We start from the raw sequence: 23,185 nt of genomic DNA, 5'->3' as shown, positions 1-23,185 counted from the left end.
CGTATGTTTTTTTTAACCCGAGCTTTGGAAAATTCATATAAGACTGGTATTGATGTACAAAATATGTATAGACTTAAATTCTCAAAATCGGCTTATTGACGTTGCAAGCAAAAAGTTTGCTTTTAAAACAAAATGACATTAACCGCTCTGTAATTGCACTGTACGTGCGTATGATTATCATAGGTTTTAGAGGTAAACAAATAATTCTAGTCGAAATGTACAAGAGTAATACGATTTATTATTGTTTATTAAATATCTATACAGTATGTAGGTTTGTGTATGTATGTATCAGCATGAATTTTGCAACTTTTATCGTATTTGAAGATTCTGATACATTCAAGGCGTGAATCAAAAGTGATTTCTGAAGATAATACAACTTCTTATCATTACTACGACTGGTTATTTTAATATTGGCTTCATAGAATTGGGCAGTCAAGATAAGCTCATTTTTAGTACACGTAGCGCAATCTAGTTGGTAAAGGCGTAACTACATGAAGTTCAACTATATTGTTGGCCTGAGGATTTACGTCGGACTGTTAAACAAAAATTCAGTTTTATTAATTGTTATTGCGCCATCTCTCAAATCGTTAAGGTAAAAATTGTTAAATAATTGCGGTGTTGCTACGATTAAATAATATATTCTTAAACTGGGAGAAATATAAAACATATGATATTTTTATAGACAAATTGAAGAATATATAACTTTGAGCATAATAATGTTTTTACTCAAAAATAGCACAGTATTACAGAAATTATAATTTGGTATCCAAAACGTTAAACTTTTTGTTTGTGTGTTAAGGGTACCTACACTTACAATGCAAATGGTTGTGTGACTTGTTAGAGTGTATTTCTGTGTGGTTTATCGTGCATCTGCTGAATGATGAGTTGAGCTTCCGTTTCTCTGTGTCGCTGTGCCCCCTTACGAAAATGTCACAAAATTCCTGCTGTGTACCTTGATGTGCTGTAGGCAGGAAAGATGGTAAGTAAATTTTGTTTTCCTACTTATCCCAAGTATATTGCATTTTTATGCGATATTGTATTTTCGGTCTTGGTCAAATGCACACTCTATTCGTCATATATTTCAATTCCTGCAAAGTAAGTACATTAAAATATATGATCTGTTAGATCCCTAATAAAAAATCTCAATTTTTCTTTGTTGTTCTCATTCTATCTATCTCTATTTTTAAAGTACAAACATTAAAATCGGTCCAGGCGGTCTTAAGCTATTAAGAAATTGACCTGATATTATAAAAAGCAGTAATTGCTTGTTATTTTTTGGTCGTAGTTTAATTGATGTACCTAGTTACATTATTTCCTTATCTCCCATTTATGTTTATGATAGGAAAGCAATTTTCCATAGCTAGCAACATTAGCTACGCCACCAGTCGCGCGCAGACTTAACTGGCGCGCACTGTTATAGACCAAAGCCAATAATTGTTATCTGTCAAGATATTATGGATATTTCTTTTCATGTTAGATGTCAATACAAAACAGTCAATTGTCATCCATCATTTTTTCGATTGGCGTTTCGGATGTTCTCAGTCCCCACCATTGCTATTTTTGGCCGCTTTTTGATAAATAATAAGATTTATGTTTGATTTCAATCATTAGTGTAATTTTGTTTTATTATTGATTTGTTAAACTGAATTGATATATTTCAACAATCGAACATGACCTGGGGATTTGTGACTTGTGGACCCAATGAAGCGCTTGTTGTTTCGGGTAAGTTGATCTTTACCTAGCCCAATATTCTGGGCGGTATATAATTTGCGGTACTCTAATACAGCTATTGTTTTCTCTATTATTATGATAACATAGTAAACGTTGATAAATTTACGATTTAACTGAACTAATTCAGTTTATATATATATATATATATGAGCTTTGCGATTTTCGCGTGCTTTTCCTTGTATGAGTCGTAGGTAATTGGTTGATGTTATACTTTTGCGTCTAACATATATATGGTCTGCTTCGGTTAAGTAATTTATTAATTAATAAAGTAAGTGTCTGATGTGGAAAATACTTTTTGATATGTTAATAATAAACAAAAAGTATGTATTTTTATAGAGTAACTTTTAATTGTATTTAATTTTAAATAAGTCAATATTATGAACAAATTCTGGTTTTGGTGGGCGGTTACACTCTTATAAGACTCTTTGATTAGATAAGTACCAGATGACACTGTCTTGAGACAGTAGAAGATAGCTTTAAAAAATAACATCATGCAGGAAGAGTGAACATTATTATATTTGAGCACAGAAATGGGATAGAAGTACTGTTAATTTTATATTTTCGATTATTATAGGGTATACACATGATTGTACCACATAGTGCTTCATAGAATTTCTCAAGAAATAACTGTAGATGCATTTCCCATTTTAACTATCCCTTTTATCGTATTCAATGGCAAACAAAGGCATTTGCTTGCTTATAAAGAAAACCAGTCAATTACAAATATTAGTCTATCCCAAAACAAGTACTGGGCAAGAATTGTATTTATTAATCATCTACATATATCTTAAATGCTAATTGCCTTAACTGCGAATTTTAATAATTGAATTCAGAATTGCGACTTCTTATTAACTAATATAATATATGAATATATAGTTTGATTAATTATTAACCATTCATTTATAAGGGATGCTTTGCATATAAATTACTTCATTTTTAATAGCTAACAAGTATGTGTTAATAACATTATCTTTTACTTAGGCTGCTGTTATTCCAAGCCCCTTTTGGTACCGGGTGGTCGAGCATTTGTCTGGCCAGCAATTCAACGTGTACAAAGAATATCGCTCAACACAATGACCTTGCAAGTAGAGTCTCCAACAGTTTATACAATTCAGGGTGTGCCCATATCTGTGACTGGCATCGCACAGGTAATCAATCTACATTAGTCATTGCTATTATTGTTCTGACCTTAATTATTTAAATGGTCCTCCAAGGACAATGTGTTAGTCTAGACTCTAGAGAGATGTTTTAGATAATCTTTTATCCTATAAAAATATTTATGGGGTATATATTGTGTAATGAAATAATAAATAGATTGCATACTTGTCAAGCAATAGTGAAAGCAAAGAAGAAAACAGAAAAAATATTCACATTGCTTTGCTATTTTTAATTGAAAATTTTGTTGAACTTAGCCATAGCTAGTGCCTGCCATTTAAAATATTTATTCAGATCGTTGGCTTATAAAGTTTATAATTTTTATAATTGCAGGTTAAGATCCAGGGCCAGAATGCAGAGATGCTTCTATCAGCCTGTGAGCAGTTCTTGGGTAAAACAGAGCAAGAAATTCAACATATAGCCCTTGTGACTCTTGAAGGTCATCAGCGTGCTATTATGGGGTCAATGACAGTAGAAGAAATATACAAGGATAGAAAAATATTTTCAAAAAAAGTATGTATTGTTTGATCATCTTTTTCATTGTAAACTTTGTTTTTTTTCTAATTGTTTCTATGAATTGATTGTTTAATATGTTTTTTAATTTATTTAAGGTTTTTGAAGTTGCCTCCAGTGATCTTATCAATATGGGAATAACTGTTGTCTCCTATACTCTTAAAGATATAAGAGATGAAGAGGTATGTTAACACTAAATTACAATAAAAATTATTTTGATTACAAAAGAGTCCCTAAGTCACCTCTAGTCACAGGCAATTGCTGATATTTGGCCCTAATGTTAATTTTAAATGTTCCAAGTCTGACAAAGGGGCTTTTTATTTTCGACTGACTTCAAAAAAACTTGGATGTAATAAGTATATATATTAAATCAATTTAAACTTATTTATTTAAACAAAAAAAAAATTTTTTGCTGCTGATTTTAGATGTACATATAAAGATTTTGAAGTCAGGTTTTCCACCATTTACTTAAATTTGTTTATTACTTTAAGCAATATCATTAAAGGCAAATAGCATGCCTGCATTTTGTAATTTAGTAGATTTTATAATAATCATAATAGCCATTTACTTGTCATATTTGTTTCTCTTAACATGGCATGGCATGGCAGGAGGCGAAGGTATGCTCCTTTATAAATTAGCGTGGTGCTTGTAGAAATAGGCTCAGTAGTGTTAATTTAAGAAGGCTTGTCTAAGGTTTTATGCTTAATTTAATCATAGTAGAATTTAAAAAAATCATTATGCTACAAACAAGTTTGACGGTAAGATAATAAAAAAACGGGAAATTATATGAAAAGTAGATGCATTGTAGTAAATAGCGTCATGCATGCATATAAATTAATAAAAATATTTCTCGTGTGTGTCAAAATCGGTTTTATTTTTACTTAAATTCGTCCTCCCAGCTTCGAAAGAAAACAAGCTAGACAGTTCTAGCTTGTTTTCTTCTCTTTCTAAACCGCCTATTATATGACCAGTCATTTTCATTTCGGTCTTCGTAACTTCGTTGTGAAGTCTTCAATTTTCGTGCCGTTTATTATGATTCTGATATTTAGAATGCTTCTTTCCATTGCTGTTTGGCATGTTTTAAGTTTCCTGGTTTGCACTTTAATGAGTGCCCAAGTTTGTAAGCCATATTTTAAGACGGGAAGTAAGCGGGTGTTATATAGCTTTGTTTTGACATTTATTTTAATTTGTCATTTTCATTACTTACTAAGTGTAAGTAATGAAAATGACGGAAAAAATGAGGAAGAGTGTGAAATCGTACAAATATTGTTATCTTCAATAGTAAGTTTTATAAAGAATTTCATTGGTAGCCCTTGTGCCTCTGATGAGTACCTAAACCTGTATGTTCTGATGCTGTTAGATTATCTTAGATTACTCTTATCTCCGGTGTATGGATCTAAGTGCACTTATGTCTGCATACACACCTGTGCACTATCAACTCAGGTGAACATGATGTCATTAGAGATGATAATAAGATTTTATTTTTAGATAAAACCTTTAATAAGGCTCACAATTGGAAATATTACTATAGATTCGTTGTTTTATAAACGATATATCGACTACAATTATAAATAAACCTGTGAACAGAAACGCCCGATAGAGTTATTTTAGTATCGTCAAAAAACACATTTCGGTTTTTATAATAAGAACAGAAAAATATTATCTCAACCAAACAATGGTTTAAATTCTCCTGTGTGTAGACAGTTTGTTGCTTGGATATAGTGCAATAATATTTTTTTTATTTTTAGGGATACCTCAAGGCACTAGGCATGGCGCGTACGGCAGAAGTGAAAAGGGACGCTCGAATTGGAGAGGCTGAAGCTCATGCTGAAGCCAGAATTAAGGAGGCAATGGCTGAGGAACAAAGAATGGCAGCGAGATTCCTCAACGACACCGAAATATCGAAAGCGCAAAGAGATTTCGAATTGAAAAAAGCCGCCTATGATGTGGAAGTACAAACCATAAAGGTATTCGATGTTCGATGGATTTTTGTGTATGTCAAAAAGACTCCAAGAAACAAAGTTGTGATAAAATTAGATATATTTCAAACTGAGGGTCGGTTCAAGTTTAACCCAAATAGATTCAGGAATCACTCATCAGAGGACATTTAGAAACCCGAAGAGTTCTTTGTCTCAATCAATATTTCACTCCATTTATATTTCGCACCCAACTATATTAGCCCTGCATTAACAGCATAGCCTTTTAACTAAACGCGTTTAACTAGCGGCCTAATAGATATTCAGCTGTAGCTGGATAATGGATCGCTAATGCTTAGGCCATTCTTACGATAGTCATTATTTCGATAGTCATTATTTCTTTGGAATAAAAAACGATGAAATATATGACATAAAAATATTTATTTCAAAATTCAATTGCTCGAGTTAAACTCTCATTATTCATTCTTCTTCCATTTTTCTTGTTATTTTTCATGAAACTTTGTACGCAATACTGACAGTTTGAAGAGTCTGGTTTCGTGTTTGAGAGTGAAAGAGAGTTAAATTAAATTTAAATTAACAGTCAAAAGGCTAGGCAAGTAATGAAACGTCGTCTATTCAAGTCATTTAAGCTGTTAGATCAACTGGCTGAACATCTTTCACGCCGCTAGTTAAACGGCGCCATTTAGTTAAAATGCTAGACTGTTAATTGAACGGCTAATTAAGTTAGTTAGTTGTATCCACACTTACAATGTAAAGGATTTTTTTTTTAAATTGACGTGCCTTCAAAACTGCTAAACTGATTTAAAAAGTTATTTCACTATTATAATCCTACATTATTCCTGTTATATTGGTTATAGAATATTTGCTATAAAATTAGGGATTTGTGTGAACTTAACTTTGTATAAGTACTTAATATAGGTTTTAAAAAAAGGCAATGAAAATCCCGTTTTTAGCATACGCTGCGAAAACCATTGATAATAGATCAAAGTGATGGGCTAAAGTTTTATTAGACATCAATATCTACAAAAAAGTTTGCCAAACCTACTGCACACATTACATATATATTATATTACCATTTCAGGCGGAAGCGGAAATGGCCTACGAACTGCAAGCGGCGAAAACGAAGCAACGAATTAAAGAGGAACAAATGCAAATAGCTGTTGTCGAACGTACCCAGGAGATCAATGTCCAGAAATGGGAAGTTCAACGACGTGAGAGAGAGTTGGAGGCTACGGTTCGCAAGTGAGATTTTTTTTAAGAATTCTGACCTAACTAATATTTTTGTTTGTTTGTTTCGCTTTGTCACCACATTAATACAGTACTGGAGATCATATTTTGTATGTGTGTGTTTTGGGAGTCATATGTGTGTTTAATATAAGAGCTATTTGACCTTCAAACCGCGTGTGCTAATTAAGTGTATCTGTCCGAAAATTTATCGGACTGAAGCTATTACTTAGGAAGTCTAAATTTCATAAAAATCTGTTCAGTAATTTTTGAGATCCACGCATTTTACACTTACAAATGTTTTGCAAATGCTTTTAAGCCATCGTGTTTAAGTGAACTTTTCATTTTTGTTATAGACCAGCGGAGGCAGAAAAGTACCGTTTGGAGAAGATAGCTGAAGCTCGCCGGCTGAAGACTGTTCTTGAAGCGGAGGCAGAAGCGGAGGCGGTCAAAGTTCGCGGAGAGGTACGTTTAAAAAAATAAATCGTCAAGGTGGCGACTGACATCGAATTCTCGCTCGATGTAAATTGCATGAATATTTGCTCGTTGTGATGAATATTCGCGATTCGTCTGTGCCCCATCCCATCTACAGTTGCAGTCAAAATGGCGACTGACTTGTAATGTAACATTCAAAGGGATTCGCCAAAAAACCGACAGCCGAGTGGAGGGGGCTCGATGTATAGACATGCCGCTGTCATAACTCCCTTGAGAATGTTGCTACATATATGTAAAAAAAAAACAAATAATGGATTTAATATTTTTCGATTTTTTTTTTCTTAAAATCCTTCATTAGTTCAAGGACTATAAAAACATGCTGGATGCAGTAGGTTTCGAGATTCACGAAATGTATTCAGATTTTCTAGGCAAACGGGCAGGAAGGCTAGGTTTAAGTGATGGCCACCCAGGGAAAAATGGCGTCATCCAGCAACGCACTACCGAGCCTCTAGCATTGACAGCATTTATACTTTTCGGTTTTCAACCAATGTTAGGTAGGCAGGTATAAAACCTGTATACCACTGCAGAGTTTTCCAACCAATTTGACTAAGGGTGTTTCAAGATCAGAGCGTACCAATTCTCAAAAGGCCAGCACTCACTCGCGAGCCTTTCGGCAGGGTCGATGGGCGGGTATCACGTAACGTTAGATGAGCCTCCTGTAACATAAAATAAGAAAATTTAGCCACAAATTGACGTATTTTATAATTTTCACAGGCTGAGGCGTTTGCTATTAAAGCCAATGCAGTCGCCGATGCCGAACAAATGGCGAAGAAAGCAGATGCGTGGGATGAATATGGATCTGCTGCAATGATTGATATGTTGCTGGACACTTTGCCAAGGGTAACTTAATATCTAGATTTAAGAAGACAGATTGCTAATCCTTTAGGCCAAAAATTTTTTTAATCATGTTTTTAAAGTTTATTGGCTTTTAAATAGACCTGATGTCGTGTGTTCGAAACACACGAATGGACGTTTATGTGCGATTTGAAACGACATTCTCTACATATGTCTGGCACCAAAGGCATAGCCTTACTTGATTTTTAAGAAATAAAATGATTACGCAATAGATATGTCGTAGTAAAGTAGTTAAATCAGAGAGTTAATTGAATGAGAGAGTCGCTAGCATTTTGATTTAAATAAAGCAGCGTCTAAAACGTTTAAGTATCTGTCTGACCGAAAGCTAGCGTGTTGATTAATGCACAGACACAGATGATTACTTTTTGCTTGGAAATTCCGTGTTTTGTTTTTTGTAAATGGTTAGGTTAGGTCAGTCAACAATCTACCCGGGTCGGGGAGGTTGGAAGGAACATAGGGTTTAGTGTGGTGTTCCACAAGGGTCTGTTCTAGGCCTACTCGGTACTCCTATGGAACATCGGATATAACTGAGTCCTTCGTGACTCACATCTGCAATGCGTCAGCCTAATGTGTTATGCTGACGACACACTTATCACTCAATTCTTTCAGTCACTAGTCTGACGGAAGTTTAGTGACTTGATTGAATATCGATATTTAATAAACTGTCTAGAGATTCAATTAACTCTCTGATTTAACTACTTTACTGGAACAGATACACGAAATTGTGTGGCTACGATCTAGTTTAGACGTAATTTGAACGAAAAGTTTACGATTTAGGTTTTTCGTAACTGTACTTGACTATATCAATTCATTAATACATATTTCATTTATTACAAACTTGGTTGTAGCGACTATTTGGCTGTAACGACGTTAAATCTAAATCCCTTGACTGAATTTGCATATAGTAAGAAAAGTACTCTTCGTAGACCAACTTAAAATGCTTTAAAAAATATTGAAGTACGGTATTAATACTTTTTCATTATAACTAGTTCTTGCTACTATTTAGCCACGCCCAATTCTGGTAAACGTTTAATTTCACGATTCATCCATGACGGGTGGAGCAAATTAATTATTATTTCTAAAATAAAACACTAATTGAAAGGCGTGGCGAAGTTTCTTGTTTTAAATTGATTTAAGAGTTGGCCGTAAATTAAGGCCGTTAAATTTATTTTTGACATTGATACATCTACATATATTTTGATCTTATTTGTACTATTTGTACCCGATGGACTTTTAGAACTGTTTAGAAATTTGCCTTCCAAACTAATTGCTTCTCTACGAACCAAGGTCCAAGATAATAAATAATTTGTGATAAAGATAGTTCATTAAGCGATATCAAGTCTAACATTGTCAATATTTATTTATTTAGAAAAAAAACAGATAAATCTTTACAATAAAAACAAAGTTTAAAATAAAACATAAAATAAACACATTGGATGTATCCACAATAGGTTTCACTAATATAAAATTTAAATTTACATTATAATCATTAAAAACAATTTTATTTTGTAGAAAAATATCGTTTTCAGAGTGAATTTTAATATTATCAAGTATAGCTAATGACTATTATATACACCATGACACTGATAAAGGCGAAACTATTTAATTAAATCGTCAAGGTTGTTCTAATCGATATTTTTTACGTTTTGTCGTCTTTAAGAAATTTACACGTGTACTAAATATTTTATCTTAAGACATACCGGTTTCTTCACTTATAATTAAAAATAATGTTTTGGAAATTAATTATTTATTCACATTAATAGAGAGCAGGCTTTATTTATAAAAAAATAGATTTCATAAATTATAAATATTATGTGATCTAAGCGAGAGATTTAATTTAGAAATTATTACTATTAATGGAAGAGAAAAAAAGTGTAATTGATTAATTTCAGAGGATATTTATTAGCTTTTTTAATATCATAATATCCTGATAGGTTAAGTTAGAAAACCAATAAATAGTGATAAGCTAACTTACACTTAACTTTTTAGGAATGACAGCGTTAATTTCAGCGGATTGGAATAAAATAATTTATTATCACCGTTATAGGTATTCCTGCGACTATTTATATTTGGTGAAATTAGGTAAAAAAAGATAAATAGACGTATAGGTTCATGAAAACCTTTTAATACCGACAGTTATACACCAATTAGGTAAACCGCTGGTGTTTTTGGGCAACACACCTTTTTGATCGTATGACGTATATTTCGTATTGTCCTATGTATTAATTATTATTATTATATATAATAATGAAGCCAGTTTAATTTCATATTGTAATGAATTTATGATAACTTATTATTATTTTACAATTTTATTATGCTTAAAATTATTATTTATAATTTAGAGTATAGATTATTTGATGATTGTATTTGTTAAATATGTTTTACTCGATGTAAGTAAGTCGATTGACTCGATACCAACATTCACGAACAAAATGACGAGTCGTCTTGAGACGATCAAAAAGAAGCGGGGGTCAGTCGGACCGATCCGCTTGACCAAGACGGACGTTAAATTGTAAGCTGTGTGGTTGTTTAAGGATAAGAAGTGTTGGAAATATACTTAGTTATTGTTGTAACAAAGCAGGCGTTTATTATTATACACCGAGAATCGAATAGAGAGAATTCATCGCAATTCAGAAGCGGGACAAGACCCAATCTAAGGCGCGTACAAGTGTTTTATACGACTATTAATGTTATTTCTATAAATGATTAGAAATCGAACGCCCCACGTGCGCTTTGGCTACTAGAGATTATGTACGTCAACCGAGCCATGTGTGCTTAGTCGTTAGAGGTTATGTGTGCCTACAATAGGAAGCCAAGTGTGCTTCAGATACTAGAGGCTATGTATGCCTACCGAGCCATGTGTGCTTAGTCGTTAGAGGTTATGTGTGCCTACAATAGGAAGCCAAGTGTGCTTCAGCTGCTAGAGGCTATGTATGCCTATCGAGCCATGTGTGCTTAGTCGTTAGAGGTTATGTGTGCCTACAATAGGAAGCCAAGTGTGCTTTAGATACTCGAGGCTATGTATGCCTCCTGATCTGTGAGCGTGTAGTAAGTTAGAGTAGAGGTCATGTGTACCTAGAAGAAGCAAAACTAAAAAAAAAATAAGAAGCTAAGTATGCCTATAAAATGTATCCCTTAGAGCGTGTCAACGTTAACGAAATCATTATTGTAGTTTATTTTCAGTCAAGGATTAATTTCAAATAAATGAAGTTTATTTCTTTAAATACTTAATTTTGAAATGTTAAATAAAACATATATCCTTATAGTTTTAGTACGTCTAGATAATGAATTGATATACTAACATAATAAAATGATATTTTATTTTTGAGGTATGGATATTGATGAAGCGATGACTCCCGAAGGCTCGCCTTCTCGTAATGATGAATTTCAGAGAAAGCGTTCACGGTCTTCCTCCAAGGCAGCAGCTAAGTCTAAGAGAGGCAAAAAGCGATCAAAGAAGAAACGCAAAGAGTCTTCCAGCTCCTCCTCCTCCAACAGTGAGTCACGCCGTAGTTCACGGTGTGCAAGTAAGAGACGATCCAAGGAAAAAGGTAGTTGGTCTACTGAACAGGTACTGGATATATTTAATACCCTTCAAGGGCATAAGTGCAAGATAAGTAATTTAAATAATAATCTTCTCAACAATGTAATACCAGAATTTGATCCGTCAAGTAAAACTCAGAATATCGACTGTTGGGTTAGGAAAGTAAATGAATGTGCTTTAATCTATGAATGGGACGAGAAGCAGACCATACATTTTGCTCTGCAGAAACTGTCTGGCTTGCCAAAGAAGTGGTTCGAAGCCCTTCCTAGCTTTTTTTTCAATTGGTCAGAGTGGCAGGACAAACTTACAAGAGCTTTCCCAAATGAGCAAAATTATGGTCGGCTTCTCGAAGAAATGTTATCTCGCAGTACTCGTAGTAACGAAAGTTTACGTGAGTACTTCTACGATAAGTTAACGTTGTTGAACAGATGTGAAATAAGAGGCAAAAAGGCCGTCGATTGTATTATCCACGGAATACTAGATACATCTATTAGAAGCAGTGCACAGGCACTGACTTGTCGCGAACCGGAAGACTTGTTGAATTTTCTAAGCTCCCAACGTCCTATGTTAGAAAATAAAACATTCAATAGGAAACGTAGCGATAATACGATAGTTCGAACGGGTAACACTGCATCATCCTCAGGCGAAAGTTTGTTAACTTGTTTCAATTGCCGCTCAAAGGGACACCCTTACCTTCGATGCCCTAAACCTCTTACGAAATGTGTAAAATGCCACCAGGTAGGCCACAACAGCGATAATTGTAAACTAGAGCCGTTGATCTTGCGAAATGAGCCTAAACAAATTTTTAACTATATCTACCCTCAGTAACAACAGCGACAAATTTTACAAAACGGTTAAGGTAAACGATAAGTCTTTAACTGCATTTATTGATTTCGGCAGTGAATGTAGTTTAATCAGGGAATCTGATGCTCAAAGTCCGAATTTAACTAAAAACTCAACGGAGTTGCCAGTAAACAAAGGGTTCGGGAACTCTAAAGTATTTCCAGTATATAGGACCAACGTCGATTTGAAATTAGATGAAGTTAAGGTTAATGTAGAGGTACTGGTGGTTAGCAATCATTTCCTTCAGTCGGCTTTACTTATTGGTCAAAATGTTACTGAACTTCCTTGTGTTACAGTATTTAAGAATAGTCGTCAGTTAACTTTTTACCAGAGCCCTGATATCGATACCATACCAGAGCCGGTAAAATGTTTGAAGTTAAATCTTGATAACGATACCGACATTTCATTATCACGGTTAGTTGAAGCTACCGCATCTGACGCTGACTTCTGTGGAGATATTTATATTGAAGGTTATTGTAATGGTGAGCCTAGGAAAGAGCATTATTTGCACCAGGGAATTTATAGGGTTGTTGATGGAAAGTACTATTTGCCCGTGACAAATTTATCTGGTCAAAATCTCACATTATCCAAGAAATGCCCTATTGCTAAAGGAACTTGTTTTGTTGAAAAAGATAGTACCTATGTAAATAAAGTAACCAAAAATAATTCGGAATATGAGCCTTTACTAATATCTGACATAAATGTTGGTCCCCAAGTTAACAAAGAGGCATTAGTTAGACTTCATTCGCTTTTACTCAATTATCGAGATTGCTTTGCATTTAATTTAGGAGAAATAGGTTGTATCAGCTCAACTAAAATGAAAATAGACTTATTGGATGACAAACCTGTAGTTTACCGACCGTATAGATTATCCTTTTCGGAAAGAGGTCAGGTTAAGGAGATAATAAATGACTTGTTGCAAAATGATATTATACAAGAGTCTAATTCAAATTATGATATATAATAAGTCCTATTTTATTGGTAAGGAAGAAAACAGGAGAACAGCGCTTATGCGTTGATTATAGCGCTCTCAATAGTAAAACGAGGAAGGATTGTTTCTCTTTGCCGATAATCGATGATCAATTAACTAACCTTAGTGGCAATAGATTCTTTACATCGTTAGATCTGATTTCTGGGTATTATCAGGTGCCGGTGGCGGAAGAGAGTCGTCCATTGACTGCGTTCGTGACGCCAGATGGTCATTATGAATTTAAAAGGATGCCATTTGGTCTCGCGAATGCTCCAGCTGTATTTCAGAGATCAATGAATACAATGCTGGGTAATAAACGTGATGAGTGAGCGTTGGCTTATTTGGATGACATTCTTGTGCCATCGGTTACCCTGGAGGAGGGATTTGAGAGGTTAGAGAATGTTTTGAAATTGTTACGGCAAAATGGGCTCACTTTAAAATTATCTAAATGCCGATTCTTCAATAATACCCTGGACTATTTAGGCTATGAGATTTCTGCAGAAGGCATACGTCCTAACGAAAGTAAGATTCTAGCTGTTAAAGAGTTTCCTGTTCCTCAGAACGTACATGAAGTCCGTCAGTTTTGGGACTAGCAGGATATTTTAGAAAATTTATCAAAAGTGTCGGTGAGATAGCCAGGTCTCTTACCAACTTACTCAAGAAGGGTAATGTTTTTAAATGGACAGATAAAGAATTTCATTCGTTTAATACCTTAAAAGATAAGTTAATTGACCGACCAGTTTTAGCTCTATACAATGCTAATTTTGAAACTGAGTTGCATACGGATGCAAGTTCTCTAGGCGTGGGTGGGATATTGATGCAATGGCAGCTGGAGTCGCGTGCTCTCAAGCCAATTGCTTACTTTAGCCGGCAAACCACCCCGGAAGAGCGTCACTTGCACTCTTATGAACTCGAGACCCTTGCAATTGTTTGTTCGTTAAAGAAATTTAGGGTATATTTGTTGGGGATTAAGTTCAAAATTGTAACAGACTGTAACGCTATTCGAACTACATTAACGAAACGCGATTTAATACCCCGAATAGCTAGGTGGTGGTTTTTAATAAGTGAGTTCAATTTTAGTATAGAATACCGGCCAGGCATCCGCATGACTCATGTGGACGCACTGAGCCGTAACACAAAATTAAAACCCGAGGTTATCGATAACTCTGCAGTTACAGTCTACAGTATCGACACTGATAACTGGCTCTTGACTTTACAAATGTCAGATCCTGAGATATCCCGAATATATAAAATTCTTAAGCCTGAGTGTGATGAAGAAGCTAAAGATATTAAGAGAAACTATTTAATTAAGAACAATAGAGTATATAGGAGAGTTGATGATAAGCTCTGTTTAGTAATTCCTCGCAGTGCTCGATGGCAAATATGTAAATCTAACCATGATGACGCAGGTCATCTAGGAATATCAAAGACTACCGAGAAAATTCAATCTGTTTTCTGGTTTCCTAAGTTACGTAGATTTGTAAAAAAGTATGTTAAGTCTTGTATTAAGTGTGCTTATAATAAGGATAATACGTCTCGACATAAGAATGGTCAGTTGTATCCGATAGAGAAGGTTAACATCCCGTTTCACACCATTCACATTGACCACTTTGGTCCATTTGTCAAAAGCAAGAAAGGCAATGTTTACATTCTCACCATAGTGGATGGATTTACCAAGTATTTGTTTGTAAGAGCTGTTAAGGATACAAAGACTAAAACAACTGTTAAAGTATTACAAAATATTTTTTATGACTTCGGTTTACCATCCCGAATTATATCAGATCGAGGTACTTCTTTTACTTCAGCAGCTTTTAAATATTTTTGTGATACCCATGGTATTAAACATGTTTTGAATGCTGTTGCGTGTCCCAGAGCCAACGGCCAAGCCGAAAGATATAACCAAACGATATTAAATTCACTTGCAAAGTATTCTGACGGTGAGGACGAACGGAACTGGGACATGTGTGTAGGAAAAATTCAGTGGGGAATTAATAATGCACCAAACTCCACCACTCAAAAGACAGCTACGGAAGCATTATTTGGAACCAGATTGAAAGATAGCCTAAGTAATATGTTAGATATAAATAACGAGCCTAATTCAAACCTTACAGAAGTGAGGCAAGAAGTTCGTACAAATTGAGTCTAGTCAAATTAAACAAAAACATAACTGCGATCAAAACAGAGTTCCTGCCCCGACTTATAAAGCCCCTTCAAAATAGCAAAAGTTTTGGGCAATGATAGGTATAAAATTGTCGAAATACCTGGCTTTAGTAAACGCAAAAATAAATTCGATAGTGTGGTTGCGGTAGACAGGATTTGCCCGTGGATCAATATAAATGTGTCCGAACATAATGATAATTTAGATGCAGTAGCTAGCAGCAGTAGTACGTCTGATAGCGAAAGTAACAAAAGTGACAAATAAACTATCACACAATCAATCTGAATCCAAATAATAGCCGAATGTAATGATTGTAATAATGATGTAAATGTAATGAATTTATGATAAAAACCAAATGTATAGATAGGTTACAATTAGTTCACATGAAACTAAAATATTTTGTTAGTGTAAGTTATTTGAATTTATAAAACCTTCCCATGATTATATACCGTGCGTCAGGAGATCGCACGTAGTCGGACGGCCGAATGTAATGAATTTATGATAACTTATTATTATTTTACAATTTTATTATGCTTAAAATTATTATTTATAATTTAGAGTATAGATTATTTGATGATTGTATTTGTTAAATATGTTTTACTCGATGTAAGTAAGTCGATTGACTCGATACCAACATTCACGAACAAAATGACGAGTCGTCTTGAGACGATCAAAAAGAAGCGGGGGTCAGTCGGACCGATCCGCTTGACCAAGACGGACGTTAAATTGTAAGCTGTGTGGTTGTTTAAGGATAAGAAGTGTTGGAAATATACTTAGTTATTGTTGTAACAAAGCAGGCGTTTATTATTATACACCGAGAATCGAATAGAGAGAATTCATCGCAATATTATCAGCTGGGTGTTTTAACTTTTTTTTTTTGGAATCAAGAAAGGTTACGAACATCTTTCTTTTTAGGTTGCTGCTGAAGTCGCTGCTCCATTATCTCGAGCCCGTAAAGTTACAATGGTCTCCTGCGGCGACGGTGAAGTTGGTGCTGCTAAATTAACAGGCGAAGTACTGAGTATTGTCCAAAGCATCCCGGACCTTGTCAAGGGCGTCACAGGCGTTGATATCTCCAAGATAAAGGTGAGTTTATAATATAAAACATTGAAATATCTTGTATTAGCTTCCTTGTGAAATATGTAAATTTGTGTTGATTAAGTGTATCGTGAACTAAGACGACTTCTAGTTGTAAAAAATGAAGCATGATCAATACTAATATAATTTTATTATATTATGTCTATGGGCGGCTGTATAACTTAACATCAGGTCCTACCGGTTTGCATTCTATTACATAAAAAAATAATGCAGTCAACAAGGACCTTTCTCTTTCTCGCAAGTTGGTTTAAAAGGTAACACAGCTTAATTTGGACTGATTTGTTTTTATGAAAATTTAATATATGTGGTTATGGGTTATAACTCTTTAGCCTAACTCTATACAGTGCGTAACACGATTGCGAATGCGATTAGCACGACACTGCACGTTGTCTTCTATGGGTATCTGTATCGCCGAGCGCGACGGGCCTTTGTGATATTTCTTATATTAATTTGTAAATTACAACTGCTCTCGTCAAGTCGCCGTCCCGCCTCGTCCGCTGTTTGACCATACTTAAAGCGTCCTTTATTTCAACATTGTTTATTTTCAATTATGACAAGAAACATTAGACACTTCAAGACACAACGCACGCACGCTTATACCATCTCTCACAAATACATACTCACGCATACTGAAGATCTTACACAATTGTTTAATCAGATTGAAGATTAAGACTACGTTATATATTTTGTTTGTTTATTAAACACGCACCCGGCGGAAGAGATGGAATCTAGTTTTCACAGGAGCTCCCTAGTTTGGGGTTACAAAATTGATCTGACTCTAGTCACAATTGCTATAATCACAATCTCTGTCTGCCGAATAGTGATTACGCTGTGATGAAAAGAAATATATAAGTGCAAATTGATGTCACCCTAGAAAAGAGACAAGCATAGAATAGCTATTCGTATTTATTTCATAAATCAAATCAAAAAATTACGTTAGGTAAATTTCATGTTACGCTAATTTTTAAATAACTTTATTTTTAATAAATCTTTTAAATACACTATTTGACTGAAACACATTGTTTAAAACATAATATTTTTTTGCCCTCGAAATTTTATGCTAGTGATAGGTACTATGTAACTGGCAACATCGGTTTCTGCTGCACTGGTGCCACGATGAAACTTTTACTATCGTAGGTATATAACGATATATTTCATGTTTACCAGTTTATAAATAGGGTGACGCAAAGAAAAAGAAATTGAGAAGGAAATGAATTGTGGTTTTCGAAAAACTAGTAAATAGCTATAAAAAGTTTAATTTGGAATTCCTAACCAAAGACGAGATATTTTAGGTCAAAGTACGTCAAAATGCCTATTTATTACGTAAGGACCTAATATAAACACTAGCGTGGCAGTAATTATTCAAAAATAAAATTTTATAAACAAATAGACGATTTAATTTTCTCACGCATTGTATTAACAGTTTTGTAATAAAGGTAGACTAGTTTAAGGTAAAATAGATTTGTATATTGCATCACAGTACATACATGCGTATTCATTATGACATCCAGAAATATAATGTACTCGTATGTTCTAATGAAACTCGAATACAGAGAGATAGTATTTATCTCAGATCGTAGGTCAACCTTATCATATAAACGCTAAAACAATTTTAATTTTTTCTAGAAACTTCATTATAATAGACGAAAATTATTACTTATGAATGAATTTATAGAAAGCATTCATCGAACTTTCTCGCATTCATAAGTAGGATTAAGTTTAAAAAAAATGATTGCATAATCTTCTACTCTCTATTGCCGTAGTACTAAAGAGGTTCGTGGTGTTATTGAATGAAATCTTTGGAACTACTAAACTGACTTTATTAAAAATAAACCAAAAGTAAGCTACGTTAAGAGCATCATAGGCTATATGATAGCAAACTTAAAATACATTTTCGTGCTAGTCAGAGGCAAGACGTGCGAACGAACGAAATTGCGAACGTTTAAATGATGAGAGGTATATTATTGAATTGAATTGATCCTACAGACAGTGACATTTATATCTAATTTTAATAATTTATATGGCAAAACAACGATTGTAGATAACTAGTTATAGTTGATTGAATCTATCGTAGAATTTCCTATGAAAGAGAAAGCTGAAATGCGCTCTTCGTTGTTCGTTCTCGTTGGGCAAATTAATTAGATGATACACCAAATCAAAATTCAAGTACGTACAAGGTTACTTACGGTTAACTATATTTTAGAAATAAGATCTAATTGATTTTACGATTTACTTTCACTAAGAAACTATTATATAATAAACAATTTCTCCTCTAAAAAGAACTAACATGGTTACAACGTTGCGTCGGTGAACCCTTTTTCGGATCAAACACCTATGATACTCGAACAAACTTAAGGTTCAGTAGGTAAATGTGAAATAGCATACACGCTGCTAGTATAATCTTTACAAAATATTTATATTGACGATTCAAAATGTATAGAAATTTACAGAATCGTTTTTTTATAAGAAAATGTAAAATTTGCTATATTGGCTCAAAAAATTGGTCTATGTCGTCAGAAAACCTTATCATTTCCGCTATTGAATTTTAATTATCTCGCAAACACAGGTAGTACGAATATTTATTGAGTATTATCTAGCTTATGAGGTTGATAAGGTAATGAGTTTGTTGTACATTGTGTTTTTTAATCTGTTATTGCAATCTACATGTTTATTATATGTAAACCTAAATTTATCAGTTGGGAAGTTGGTAGCTTTTAAATTGACGAAACGTAATTTTATTTATGTGTTTCATCTTTCAAGCTATGACTAACATTTATAATATTCGAAGAAAAGATCGTATGGGTATTGTTTGCAAGCATGATTTCATATCGTTATTTACATTCAACGGGTAAACCAAACAAAACACGACATTGCCAGTTAGTCCATTGATATGTTACAATCTGAGGGCCAAACTAAACATTAGATAGAGTAGTGTTATTTTGCTTGAAAACAGACTGTTTACTCACATATTAGCTTCTAGGATGCAAATGTCCGCAATTTTATGTTTTATTTAAAAAAAGATAAATAACAAGCTTGTTTTATTGAATAAATAAATTTTTATTATTGTAATTTTTACTTAAAAGAAACGAGATATCATAAAAGTAAGTTAAATATGTTGAGCGAAATTTAATTTTTTTGATAAAATCTAAAGAAAAAAAGTGATTAAGCAAAATAGGATATTTTTTCATGTCTCATAAATAAAATTGCGTCCTTCAGCAAATGTACCATTTCAATTGACTAAGTGACGTGTGTCAATTTGTATTATATACAAGATAGTATTTACATGTTTGATTAAATTCTCAGTTTTCTTAGGGTCATTTCTGCTTTACATATTTGCCGGTAGCAATGTGTGACTGAAAAGCTGCTCAACTGATCATGATTTTGTATAATATAATAATTATTTTATAATTAAAAATTGATCTTTAAAGTACTCAGTTTTCTTTTGATGCTAAAATCATAGAAGAACATACGTTAAAGGAATGCAAGTAGTTCCGTTGTTTTAAACATAAATCTTGAACTAACGACACGTACATGTTGTGATTACATTGCAGGCTAATTGTGTTATATAGATCAATTAACAAATGAACAATGGTATTTGAAGCATTTAAAAAAAATCTATATAATAGACATATTTTTAGATCCAATCATCTTATTAATAAAAAAACAAATGCATATTACGCGACTAGTTTAACACGAAACATATACCCAATGCTACGCTCAGCAGCCAGATTCCGCAGAAAAAACGAACACATAAGATTTAAGTCAAGGATTTTTTAGTAACTAATTTTATTGTTGTCTAAAATAATATATACTTATTCTTAATTTTACTTGTACCTTCATGATGATGGTGCTCTTCTGACATTGTATAAACTAAACGATACTTCGTTTAAAAACTAATTAGAAATTGTGTTACGTCGTAACACATATATGCATAACGAGATATGTAAAGGTATTCGCTTTGATTAGTGATTAGTGCAGGTGATTAGTTGACCGCGTAGTAACGTGATTAGAAGAGTGTTATATTTTTTGCGAGTAAACTGGGAGAAGCCACATCCCTACCCCCTCACTCGCAGCGTGCCTGTCAAAACATGTCATTTTATTGTTTGGCGTCAGATTGATTTACGAGTCACTAAACGAGAATTAGACTCTACTTGCACTACACACCTGCACTAATCATCCTCAATTACTAATCACACATTCGCACTAATCAAAGTAAATACAGAACATTAGACAAAGTCGTCAAAAATAGCACACATAATAGTCATCAATGTAGATCATGCACCTTGTTTGTAACTAACACTTTGCCCCGGGATCAGGGTATGACGGAGCCAACGCCGGTCCCCACGCCAACGGCTCGAGGTGACTCGACGCGGAAAGCGCGATAACTTGAATTGGTCACAATTAGATAATGGTCGTCGAGGTAACTAATACTATAGTAACGATTTGAGAGAGGAATAATAGTTTCGGCCCATTGTGTTTTGTAAACGTAATCAATATTATTATTTATTTAATATTCAATCGGTGCACTATTATCATTCTTGTCTCAGTCTATCATTGCTTATTTCATTATTATGTTAAAAGTTCTAAATTAATTCTATCACACTAACATTGTGCATGCTTACTGTGTAACAGAAAAAGTTTAACGAAGTTCAACATATTTTATTTATTTATGATTAATCAGGTTTTTTGTCCACAGGATCTCGGCACCGTTTAAACAATTAGTGGTAAAGAGTGTACTAGCTTGAATGAAATGTATTGCAATATTCTATACTTAACTTCCAACGATTCAAGTGCTACTTCTACTCTGTACAAACAAATCTATTTTAAAGCTAGATTTGATTATTGTGTCGATGTTTTATGAATTATCTAAGTTATGTATGACTATGAGTACAAAAGGGCCAGCAATGAGAACTCGGTGGGTGGATCGAACGAATTGTTTACGCGTGAAAAAATTACGACCAATCGCCTAATGTTCTCAGTAGTTTACAAATGACTGTTATACTAATGAAAATACCTATATTTTTTTATTTAGCTGTCGTTAGGATATTTAAGACTATTTGGTGTTCAAATGAGGCAATGTAGAAATTCTTATGGTAACTTAGCGTGTTTGTAGATGTTATTTTTTAAATTTTTCTAACGAGATTGATATTGTATACTAAATTCATTAAGTAATAGCTGTACAAATACGAGTATTAGCATAAGCGCTGGTTCATACTCGAACCTAGACCTTACTAAGTGAGGATAAGTCATAGTCGAATCGATGCCACAACCCAAAGCTTTGTATTCCGTCTGAATGATGAAAGATGCCCCTGCCCTTACATTTTGTAACAGATAATGTTTTTTTATGAGTTATGACCAGAATCATATTTGTTAACAAGACTGTCGTGGACAAAGATAAAATGTAGTCGTCTTGGTTATAATGCTAAGTTACAATAGTAAGTAATCAAAGTGAGCTATTACTATAAGATTATATAATTGCTAAATAGTATAAAATGAACTGACACATGTGCTAGAAGCCCGAATAATTGAATGTTGTGGAGTAAAATAATACTATGTGAACTAGCGCTAAATTATTTTTCAATAGTCAAGTTTTAGATCCCGGTGAGGTTTAAAAATCATCTGATAAGGCAATAATAATAATAAAATCTATGTATGAACTTTAGAATATTAAAAATTTACAAATATCTAATAATTTGAGTCTCGCCGGGACTAACGTGTCAATATCATTTGTATCGCACAATAAATTTTATTTACATAATAATATTGACACAGCATTTCCCGAGTTTCATAGCTACGTAAGTTAGGTCTTAATTGTCGACTATTACAACTATTGATCTGAAATTCAACATTTGGAAGCGACAAAGTATTAAATTTTAAGCAATGAAAAATATCTATTTTAAATAGATTTCGGCAGCTAGTCATAATTTGTCGATCATGTGACTTGTGAGTTTTTGTCGTGTGTTTTCTTCATTCTCCAAACTGACTAAGAATGCCCTTTTTATTTATATCATACATGATAAATTTATATTTTTTGTTACTGTATTGCTTCTAAATTTCTTTGAATATATTTTTTTATATTTACTAAAACATTTAGTAAACGAATTCTTAATTTTTGTGTTACTAAAATTGTTGTCCGGTGCCATAATGTATATCTAATTTATTTGTTTTTATTATTTAAGCAGAGTTCATAGCTTTAAATTGCAGTATGAATATATTAATAAAACAGGTTTAAAAGAGCTGTTATATTTTAGTGAATCTCAGTTGGAAAATTATCTTCACACTTCCGCCTCAAGTGTTTTATTTGGGAATTATTTAAAAAAGATTTTAGATTGTTTTCTTATTTTCGACACACCTGTTAGCATTAATATTTTCTACTAAGAGCGTGGTTACCACCGATTGTATTTATTTTATTTATACAAAGAATGTATGAGTTATTAAATTCCATTGAATTGGTGGCTCTAACAGCCAACTTATTTGAGGAAAATAATGACTTCATATTAAATTCCTCATTCCGAATAATATGGAATATCGCACTGAGTGGCACAAAACTGTGTGTGTTTTCACATTTTTATGCATGTGTATTGACGTGATTTCTATTCGTATTATATTCAGAAACTAAATTTATTTTGTTTTATTTACCATTTACATAAATGAAATTCTAT

At 33.5% G+C, this 23,185-nt stretch overlaps 1 protein-coding gene across 2 annotated transcripts; it reads left to right on the top strand.

Moving 5' to 3' along the window:
- The first annotated feature begins 1,514 nt into the window (after nucleotides 1–1,514).
- On the top strand, nucleotides 1,515–23,143 carry LOC111003409 (flotillin-1). Of its 2 annotated transcripts, XM_022273905.2 has the most exons (11): nucleotides 1,515–1,722; nucleotides 2,713–2,879; nucleotides 3,220–3,399; nucleotides 3,498–3,581; nucleotides 5,148–5,366; nucleotides 6,418–6,578; nucleotides 6,917–7,025; nucleotides 7,770–7,895; nucleotides 16,341–16,511; nucleotides 20,840–20,943; nucleotides 21,220–23,143. In XM_022273905.2, exons 1-10 carry the CDS (start codon nucleotides 1,671–1,673, stop codon nucleotides 20,906–20,908), a joined length of 1,338 nt encoding a protein of 445 aa, XP_022129597.2. In that variant the 5' UTR covers nucleotides 1,515–1,670; the 3' UTR covers nucleotides 20,909–20,943; nucleotides 21,220–23,143. The 2 variants fall into 2 exon arrangements, with proteins under 2 accessions (XP_022129597.2, XP_022129598.1); XM_022273906.2 differs by lacking the exon at nucleotides 20,840–20,943 and having other exon boundaries at nucleotides 1,516–1,722.
- The last annotated feature ends 42 nt before the right edge of the window (nucleotides 23,144–23,185 follow it).

The sequence above is a fragment of the Pieris rapae genome, chromosome Z, assembly GCF_905147795.1.
Source record: "Pieris rapae chromosome Z, ilPieRapa1.1, whole genome shotgun sequence".
In the NCBI taxonomy this organism is placed as follows: domain Eukaryota; kingdom Metazoa; phylum Arthropoda; class Insecta; order Lepidoptera; family Pieridae; genus Pieris; species Pieris rapae.
This window is presented reverse-complemented; position numbering and strand designations above follow the sequence as displayed.

Bases quoted from the DNA above. Each gene is read 5' to 3' on its own strand.
- LOC111003409 (XM_022273905.2), top strand. From the start codon at position 1,671: ATGACCTGGGGATTTGTGACTTGTGGACCCAATGAAGCGCTTGTTGTT. The intron at 3,400-3,497 runs GTATGTATTGTT...AATTTATTTAAG, and splicing joins GAAAAATATTTTCAAAAAAA to GTTTTTGAAGTTGCCTCCAG. The intron at 7,026-7,769 runs GTACGTTTAAAA...TAATTTTCACAG, and splicing joins CGGTCAAAGTTCGCGGAGAG to GCTGAGGCGTTTGCTATTAA.